Source organism: Rhagoletis zephyria, unplaced genomic scaffold, assembly GCF_001687245.7.
Source record: "Rhagoletis zephyria isolate East Lansing unplaced genomic scaffold, Rhagoletis_zephyria_1.1 Rzeph_scaffold_02914, whole genome shotgun sequence".
NCBI classification, from domain to species: domain Eukaryota; kingdom Metazoa; phylum Arthropoda; class Insecta; order Diptera; family Tephritidae; genus Rhagoletis; species Rhagoletis zephyria.
In genome coordinates, this window is record NW_016159998.1 from 50,345 (window position 1) to 61,091 (window position 10,747).

At 40.2% G+C, this 10,747-nt stretch overlaps 1 protein-coding gene across 1 annotated transcript; it reads left to right on the forward strand.

The window, feature by feature from the left end:
* The first annotated feature begins 5,689 nt into the window (after positions 1–5,689).
* Positions 5,690–9,694, forward strand: LOC108368004 (RNA-directed DNA polymerase from mobile element jockey-like). Its single transcript, XM_017622739.1, has 2 exons — positions 5,690–8,267; positions 8,329–9,694. Coding segments are annotated over exons 1-2 (2,328 nt in total). The 5' UTR covers positions 5,690–5,940; the 3' UTR covers positions 8,330–9,694.
* The last annotated feature ends 1,053 nt before the right edge of the window (positions 9,695–10,747 follow it).

Here is a 10,747-nt window from a genome sequence, read left to right on the forward strand (position 1 = left end):
ATCAAACACATGAAAACGCCTTTGTACCATCCACAAGCCAATCAGGTAGAGGCGACAAGCAAAAGCATTCAACTTGGATTACGTGCTCACATGGCTGATCTTCTTGAACATTCCTCCTGGGAAAACTATCTTTCTCGTGTTATTCATGATATTAACACTTCAGTGCATTTCGCCACGGGCTACACGCCATATTTCCTACACACCGGTCGTGAATATGTGAAAGATGGAAACGAATATAAATTATTATTGGATGTAAATCCATACCATACNTATAAATTATTATTGGATGTAAATCCATGCCATACCCAGGAGGTGGAACAACGTAAAGTTCTGGCTGATGAAATTCGAGACAGACAGTTCGAACAATATCAACAAACCGCACCACGGGCATTGACCCGCAAAACAGAACGCCATTTCGAGATAGGCTCGGAAGTGCACATTCCCAATCCTAAACAGTCCGTGGCCGGAGAGGGCTATGCACAAAAACTAGCCCCACCAAAAATTAGAGCCTATGTTTCACGGAAACTGGGTTCGAATTAATATGAACTGATCGATGCTTAACACCGAGTGCTTGGCAATTATTCCGCCGATTTAATCACAACACGTTAACTCATTCAGTACATTCGCCTTCTCAAGAGTTTCGATGAATATATGGCGGGCCTCCATATTCCATTGATTCTGCCTTATTGAAATAATAATTACGTTTGTAAATGAAATGAATTACTGAATAAATTAATTAAGTTTAGTTTTGTTATATCCATAGTTTTGTTATATTATATCCTCAGTNTAATGCGTACTGAAACTAAATAGGAAAGACGGAACATGTGTACATACATATGCGCTCAAAGGCGAACTGAACGAGTCAGGATGGGGTTGATGAAGATCATGTAGAACGATTTCGATGTAAGGTCTAACGTCCATCAAACCACAGCCCGTGAATCACATTCCAACTACCATTCTCATATCCCTACTAAACGCTCCACATTTTTTTATTACCGTGGCGCTGAAGATGAGAGGGGGATAATGATCTATTATTTTTATTGGCCAAATAATAGACATAAGAACGATTATGAGAAATGTAAACATAACAAAACTGTCAAAGCTAAACTTCAAAATGGGGGGGAATTGCCAGATGAATGTACGTAACCAATAGTTATTCAAGACACGAACCAGTATATCGGTATAGACACGAATTGACATGGCCACTATGAAAACGCCCACACTGACATACGATAAAAGAATCGGTGGTCACATACCACGAGGCGAGAAAAATATTTTTCCTTTTTGGAATTGGACACTGACCGAACAACACGCATCAGCCCTCGCAAGAACGGAAGTAATCCTCACTAAGCAATTTATTAAGGCTGACGACATCGGTTTGGTTAAAGTCAATCCTCAGAGTGCGTATACTTGGGGAATATACTTATCGGCATTGTTCCACCAGATTCTTTCCGGCAAATCCCCAACCAAGTTGTTACCCGTGGAAATAAAGAGTCTGTGGATATAAATTATGGTCTATTGATTTGGCAGCAGTTGGACCACCGTACACCGGTAATCTCCAAATCATCAAACGTAAGTCAACTTAATTATTATCACCAGCCCATTCGAAACGAGCTACCCAACAACAGTTTATCGAGATTCCTGTTTGGACCGACAAGACAAGGTCAAACAAATCAAAAATGACGTCGAGCTATACCACCAGCTCCGTCAGAATTGGGAAGGACCTCTCCGAGCCTTTGGCCACCAAACGGGGCTTCAGTGATAAATAAGAGCTGCAGAACTGAACCGCTCAGGAACAATTTACTACAAGAGCGTGCAATTGTTGACCTATGCCGATGACATCGATATCATCGGTAACAAAAACCGCGAAGTCTGTTCTGGCTTTTCCAAGTCGCATAAGGAAGCAAAGTGGATGGGTCTGGTGGTAAACGAGGACAAGACGAAGTATCTTCTGTCAAGAAAAAACAGTCAGCACATTCGCGCCTTGACACCCACGTCACTGTTGACAGTTATAATTTCAAGAAAGTAAAGAATTTCGTTTACTTGGGAACCAGCATTAACACCGAAAATAATGTTAACATGGAAATCCAACGCAGAATCACTCCTGCCAACAAGTGCTACTTTGGACTGAGTAGGCAATTCAGGAGTAAAGTCCTCTCTCTCTCGACGTACGAAAACCACAATCTATAAGTCACTCATCATGCCCGTGCTGGTATATGACGCAGAAGCATGGACAATGACAACATCCCATGAGGCGGCTCTTGGAGTATTCGAGAGAAAGATTTTGCGGAAGATTTACAGGCCTTTACGGGTTGGCGATGGCGAGTACCGAAGACGATGGAACGATGAGCTGTATGAGCTTTACAATGGCATGGACATAGTGCAGCGAATTAAAATACAGCGGCTCCGTCATGTCGTTCGAATGGACACCGACGCTTCAGCTCTGAAAGTATTCAACTCCGAACCCGCTGGTGGTAGCAAAGGAAGAGGAAGGACCCCACTGAGATGGAAAACTAGGTGGAGAAGGACTTGGCNCAAGGTCAAACAAATCAAAAATGACGTCGAGCTATACCACCAGCTCCGTCAGAATTGGGAAGGACCTCTCCGAGCCTTTGGCCACCAAACGGGGCTTCAGTGATAAATAAGAGCTGCAGAACTGAACCGCTCAGGAACAATTTACTACAAGAGCGTGCAATTGTTGACCTATGCCGATGACATCGATATCATCGGTAACAAAAACCGCGAAGTCTGTTCTGGCTTTTCCAAGTCGCATAAGGAAGCAAAGTGGATGGGTCTGGTGGTAAACGAGGACAAGACGAAGTATCTTCTGTCAAGAAAAAACAGTCAGCACATTCGCGCCTTGACACCCACGTCACTGTTGACAGTTATAATTTCAAGAAAGTAAAGAATTTCGTTTACTTGGGAACCAGCATTAACACCGAAAATAATGTTAACATGGAAATCCAACGCAGAATCACTCCTGCCAACAAGTGCTACTTTGGACTGAGTAGGCAATTCAGGAGTAAAGTCCTCTCTCTCTCGACGTACGAAAACCACAATCTATAAGTCACTCATCATGCCCGTGCTGGTATATGACGCAGAAGCATGGACAATGACAACATCCCATGAGGCGGCTCTTGGAGTATTCGAGAGAAAGATTTTGCGGAAGATTTACAGGCCTTTACGGGTTGGCGATGGCGAGTACCGAAGACGATGGAACGATGAGCTGTATGAGCTTTACAATGGCATGGACATAGTGCAGCGAATTAAAATACAGCGGCTCCGTCATGTCGTTCGAATGGACACCGACGCTTCAGCTCTGAAAGTATTCAACTCCGAACCCGCTGGTGGTAGCAAAGGAAGAGGAAGGACCCCACTGAGATGGAAAACTAGGTGGAGAAGGACTTGGCTTCACTTGGCATTTCCAATTGGCGCCAGTTGGCACAGAAAAGAAACGACTGGCGTGCTTGGTTGAACTTGGCCAAAATCACTTAGGCGATTACAGCGCCAAATAAGAAGAAGAAGAATGCTGTTTTGTTTTTGTTTTGCTTTATAATCTTTGGGAATATTTGTTAATGTGAAATTCACGATAGGGCCGAATATTTTTTGATGTTGGCTGTTGTCTGTCACTTCACCTGAAACTATGAAAAGAAATTCCAAATAATCGGCGAAAAAATGCCGATGCCGAGGCCGATGCTCAATTTTGTGCCGATACTAGCCGATGCCGATTAATCGGTTGGACTCTACGTCCATTCCAACAGCATCGAAAATATGCCATCTTAGTTAAAATTATACATAAGCTCCCTACAAGAAAAGGACTTTTTTTCTGACCTCTTCACTAACCCACTAAAATATACACCAATACACAGAAAAACATTTGTAAAAATAACCTTAGAAAATACAATAAGTAGAAAAGAGACCTTTTAGCAGTGCTGGTAAAATCGCCATGTGAGAAAGAGACGCATAGTCACATGTACACAAAAGAACCGGTCAGGTTTTTCATATTACCCCCGAAATGAGGAAATTGCAGCATTATTGCATCAGCACTGACCGTCAGGTGACCGGTCATTTGCCGGTAAGATTTCTTGTAGGGCTGCTTTATAGCTTAGAAGGAAAATTGTAAAAGGTTAACAATATTATTTATTTTATTTATTTATTTATTATTATTTATTTATTATATATTAATTTTGCAATACATATTACAAATGTATATACGTGAATATGTATAGGTCAAATGACTAATAAATAAATAAACAGTTGAAGGTCGAATACAACTCATAATAGCCCAAATTATTTGATATTAACCTGGCTACAATTAAGTGAATGCATGTGGATACGGTTGCCAGATGTACTGATTTTATCAGTACAGTACTGATTTTTCAACTCTTGTACTGATTTTATTCATTTCTTTAATCAGTACGCTAATGTCCTGATTTTTCAAAATTTGTACTGATTTTTACTGAATTTTCTATTCAACCAAAATACTTTAGTATTTTCTTAAGGTTTTTACATAACGTTGGAACTTCCTTAAAATGTACTGTAAAAAGTAAGAAGAAAATGACTTATGGTGATTCCGTTTCCACCAAAAAATGATTGGCCGCTTCTCTTCTCGATTCTAAATTGAAGGCAAAGGGTGGGAAAATTGTGTCTTCGTTTCTTAAAAAGTCAAAGTCCCGTAAAGCAAAACAAGCATATTTTCTACTCCGTGAGACTTTTTCAGGGGAGATGGTTGCCCTGAAAAGCAGGTGGTTGTTTAGAACCACACTATTATGAAATGCGTGAGCTGGACAAGGAAAGAAGGCAAAAACATGCCTTTTTATAGGGTTGAGTGTAGCATCAAACACATTTTGCACCGGGGAAGGGCAAAAAAAAAATTAATTTAAGCCATAAGGATTTATAGATGAAGTGGTACTTTGCCATAGTTTGAAAAAAATATGCAATTTTGTATTTTTTTCAACACCACACACAAAGGAAGCAACTGAGAAGATCTTAAGTATAAAGTTTGCTTCCTGGCGCAAAGAGAGAAACCGGCTTCTAATAAAATTTTTTTAAAGTGAACTTCAAATTTAATGTATGTATTTTAAAATGAAATGTATAGAATTCTTTGACTATTTAAACACTGAAGATGGAAATGATTTCATTATTTCTATTCAACAATGTCATAAATATAACAAAATTTATTGGCTTCTGTGTACAGTTATGTGGAAACTCATGTTAAAATGAATAACACCTTCATTTTTTATGAACTATATTCTGGCGTTTTAGAGTATTATTTGTTACTTACATTCATAATTTTGCTTTGAATGAAATGTACTGAAAAGTACTGATTTTTTAGCAAGGAAAAGTCTAACGTACTGATTTTTTGTATTTATTTATTTCAGTCAATTGAACAATAAATTCTTACTGACTATAATTCAGAGGTACTTAAAACTAGTTAAAATAGTTGTATAATAAAGTACGAACTGCTCCACAAGATAGAGACGGGTCAAAAGTTGGAATATTGTTTAGCTCCACTAAGGTTCTAATCAAGGCAGCATACATTGCATAGTTCGTTTTAGAAAATACGATGTAGAAAGAAAAAACACTGCGTAAATTACGTGTAGGAACATTGNGTAAAACTAGCCAAACAGCATCAACAGCCAAAAGCAAGTCCAAACCAACAACTTCTTCTCCAAAACTTCCGCATAAGAACAACCACGCAACCACATCCAAAAACAGCGTCCCTTCAACGGATCGAATCCTTCGGACTCCTTGTGCATCCCCTACAGTTAGTGACATCGAAATGTCACCGTGCAGCCAAATATATGCCAAGTATCCCGAATTAAATGTCCTCATTACCCCCGAAACTTATAAAAACACACTTTCCCAGCAAAAACATAAGCACTAGCACAGAAAGATTATTCAACATAAACATAAACCATTTAAAACTTTTCAAGTAATATGACGTCAATTCTACAATCGAACATGAATGGGTACACGAACAACTACCACCAACTAGAAATCATCATCAACTCCTTCTCCCCCTCTATTCTACTCCTAAATGAAACTCACATACCCTACAATCAGCCTACCTATACACCCAAAAACTATGCAGGCTACTTCCACAATCACATGCAAATAACCAACAAGAAACAAGGAAACGCTATTCTAGTTAAGAGAAATATACCACACAGAGTAATACCCATACGTTCCGATTTTTCCGCGGTAGCAATAGAGATAAGCACAACACAAAAATTCGCTGTCATTTGTATCTACATCCCCCCAACGCAAGTTTTCACTGCCGCTGAACTAATGCGCTTGCTAAGACAGGTTAACACAAACTGCATCATAGGAGGGGACTTCAACGCACGGAGCACAATCTGGGGCGATACCCACTCCAATCAAAGAGGGACAATAGTTGAAGACATGTTACTGGCTTCTAATCTAATTTGTCTAAATGACGGCACCGCCACGCATTTCTCAACCCACAACACCTTCACCTGCATCGACCTCACCTTCTGTTCTGCTGCCCTAGCACCGCAATGCACCTGGCGTGTAGTAGACTCCTTGCATGGAAGTGATCACTTCCCGATCCTAACAAGTATCATTTCTTACGGAAATCATATTCAGTATAAGCACATCAGCAAATTCAAGACAGAAGCCGCGGACTGGGACAATTTTACTGCCCGGTGCCTCCAACTTTGCCGAAACACGCCTTCGACAAACAACATTCACCAAGAAGCAGCAAAAATTCTAAGAATTGTTCGCACCGCCGCCCACTTTACTATCCCGCAAACCACACGGTGCTATTACAAAAAAAGGATCCCCTGGTGGAATGCCAATTTATCCACCCTTCGTCTGCAGAAACAGCGTGAATGGCAGAATTACAAACGCTCCCGCTCTGAACACAATCTTTTAGCATATAAAAGAGCTAATGCCCTTTTCAAGAGAGCTGTAAAAACGGCTAAAAAACAAAGCTTTGAAAAGATCACATCGAAAATCTGTCCCACATCAAACCCAAGTGACGTTTGGAGTGACATTAAGAAGCTCACTGGCTTTCAAAAGCAATCTTATCTATCCAGCATTAACTCTCCTAACGGAACGATAACCACACCGCTGGGAATTGCCAACTATTTCGCTTCTTCCTTTTCGTCTGCTTCCTCCGATTCAAACTTTACAGATACTTTCCGCCAACTCAAAGCGCAATACCTGCAAGAAGATCCTTTGACAAATCAACAGCTCTCGACACACGCCAAGCAAATCGAAGCAAAAATAAACTTAGCTGAACTCCAATTCGCACTCTCATCGGTTAAAGGTAAAACACCAGGGCTTGACAAGGTGTCATACCCCATCATCCAAAAACTACCCATCGAAGTAAAACATCGATTGCTTAACCTTTACAACCTTATTCTCGACCAAGGACACTACCCACAACATTGGAAAACTGCGTGCATAGTTCCCATATTAAAACCAAACAAGCCCGCTGGAGACGCAAACAATTATAGACCCATCTCTCTCATCCCTTGCTTTGGAAAAGTAATGGAAAAAATCGTAGCCTCTAGACTTATGTGGTATGCGAACATCACGAAACGTATAAGTCCCAATCAAGTAGCTTATAGAAAAGGTTGCTGTACTATAGACGCATTAGTTCATCTCGACCACCTAATTTCAGAAGCCCTCTCGTCCAAAAACCACTTTTCGGTACTTTCCGCCGATTTTCAAAAAGCGTTTGACCGTATCGGCGCCCACATTATCTTAAGGCAACTAGAGAAATGGAAAATCGGCCCAAAAATCAAGAATTTTATTAAAAGCTTTCTCAAAAACAGGAAATGTGTGGTAAAAGTAAACGGGTATCTTTCCTCTACGTATCCACTTGATAATGGTACCCCACAGGGATCACCACTATCTGCTTGCCTATTCATAATAGCATTCGACGAGATCACTCAACTTACAAAAAACATAAGTAGCTTAGAATGTCAACTCTATGCCGACGACGTGGTTTTTTACACGCATAACTCTGACATCACGTTTGTAGAGGAAACTTTTGATAGCATACTTTCGAAAATAAATTCATGGTCTCTGGTCTCTGGCACCACAATTGCTACTGGAAAAACCAAAATTTTACATATTTGCCGGAAACAGAATTGTCCCGGCGTTTCCAATGATACTATAAGTTCGGTACAAGAACTCAAAGTTCTTGGACTGATTTTAGACTCCAAATACAACTTCAAGCCACACTGTACTCAACTAAGAGAGCGCATTTCAAATAGTCTAAACATAATCAAATACCTTGCATCAAAGAAAAGCTTCGTACACCCTACCACGCTAATAAACATTACAAAAGCGCTAATCCTATCCAAAATTGATTACGCCCTTCCTATTTACGGTAAAAGCCCAAAAGCTACACTCAACAAGCTGTCAGCACCGTACCACGCCGCAATGCGCAGGAGTATCAGAGCCTTCCCTACAACCCCATTGAAAAAGTTGTACGCAGAAACAGGCTTACCAACAATTTCAGACAGAACAACCGACACTACACGCCGACTCCTACCAAAACTGCTGTACACCTCTAACTCCATTCTTTCCGAAAATGTCCAAAAAATGTTAACAAGAAAACGGCAGCCCAGGTGCAAATCGAGAATGCTAAAATCTTTAGAATTTGCAAAGGATCTTCAGATACCCATCAATAAAAAGCCTCAAGCTATAGAAGCACACCCGCATTGGTTGATAAACAACGCCAAGTCAATCATCAAAGCTCTGCTTCTTCCCAAAGCAAGTACTCCAAAGGAGAAGTATACAAATCTTTTCGCTGCGGAAAAAGAGAAATATCAAAACCTTGGTTGGAAATTCGTATACACTGACGGGTCCAAGACTGAAAACAACACCTCCTTTGCAGTAGTATCACATTGCGGGAACATAATCAAACACGGTATACTTCATTCTATTTGCTCGGTGTTCACGGCGGAAACCACCGCTGTACTCGAAGCAGTCATCTATGCCAAGATGAATAAAGGCAAATTCGTCATTTGTACAGACAGTCAATCGTGCATCAACGCCGTCGAATCACCATCCAACACTCAAAACGCAATAGTTAACATCCGCAACATACTACTACACTGCCCTAACAAAATAAAACTTATGTGGATCCCCGGGCATGTTGGAATTTCGGGAAATGAACACGCTGATGCCGCAGCCAAGAACATCGCCATCACTCCCTCACTTATGTATGACTCCGTATCTAAGCAAGACATTCGAGCTGAAGCTACCAGGCTAAGACTGAAGTCACTAATCGACGATTGGGGAATGTACGTCCATCACTACTCAGCAATCAACCCATGCAGAAAGATGATGGTCTACGATCCAAATATACCACTACGTGCGTTAAGACCCTTCACCCGCCTGCGTCTTGGGCATACAATTGTTACCCACTCCTATTTACTACAACGAAGCCCCATCGAAACTTGCCCATTCTGCGAGGAAGCATCTTCGCTAACACATATTTTACGATGTACAACAATCACTACACCCCGACAAGCCATCCTGAACTCTGCCGACCCCATCGAGTTACTCAAAAACCCAACCTATAGAAATGTACAACTAATATATAATTTTCTCAAAGAGGTAGACCTGCTCAGACGAATATAACACATAATAGTATAAAGCAATATGCAAAGACACATATAATCTCATTCGAATAAGATGCAAAGGACAGCTGAGGGCCTACGTCGCCAGTGCTGCGAATCGTAATGTATTTGTAGAATATTTATTTATTGTACAAATATAGTAAAAATAAAATTAAAAATTTTGAAAAAATGGTAGAAGTGATAGCTATTTCGGAAATAACCACATTTCCTCATCAGATTTCCTTCTGTAGGATTCGAACCGACGATCCCACTGACTCAGGCAGTTGCCTACGCACTGTGCTAAGTTCGCCTTGTAAATTATCGTTGCTTTGTTCCCACTTTTTCATTTGTTAAGCCAACACAATCAAGCGCAGCTATTCCGCTGCAATTCACACTTGATCATGTGGTTGTTGGTTTTGTTGGTTTTTGTTAATAATTCTATTTTTAGAATGTTTAACTTTTAGGTGTGCTCGTCCTTAAGTTATTTGTTTTTGTTATTTTATGGCCTTATAACAATTATATTCAACAATTTTTATGGAGCTTGAGGCCGTTTTTACTGAAAAACTTATTGTGGAAAAGCAACAATAATTTGAAAAAATGGTAGAAGTGATAGCTATTTCGGAAATCACTACATTTCCTCATCATACTTCTGTCAGTAGGATTATATTAATATTAAAGGCTGTGATGTTCATCCCACTGTAAGTATGAAATCGATAGCAATGTGAATAACAAAAAGTAAACAAACAAATGTCCAATTAAACGCTGGGTTCGAATCATAACATCCGTTCACGGATCAAAAACCATACGAAAGAAAATTACGTCAGTCGTATAAGCTGAATTGGATACAGAGTACGCTCACGTGTCATAATCCGAAAAATGTGCTTTTACTTGCCGAGCATATGTGACGATTCGAGCTTTGACTTTCTTAAAAGCCCCAATGAGAACGCTGAACATACTATAACTCAATTACCCATTAACTCAAATTATAACTCTGCGAGAGTTGCCAACAATCGAAACGTATTATAGTAACCCTGCAGGGAAAGCTACTAGTTATGAACTAGAATTCTACCTGTTTGCGTTTCAGCCGAACTAGTTCACGTTCTATCCTTTTTCAATGTTAGCGACTGGTATTTTTAACATTGCGA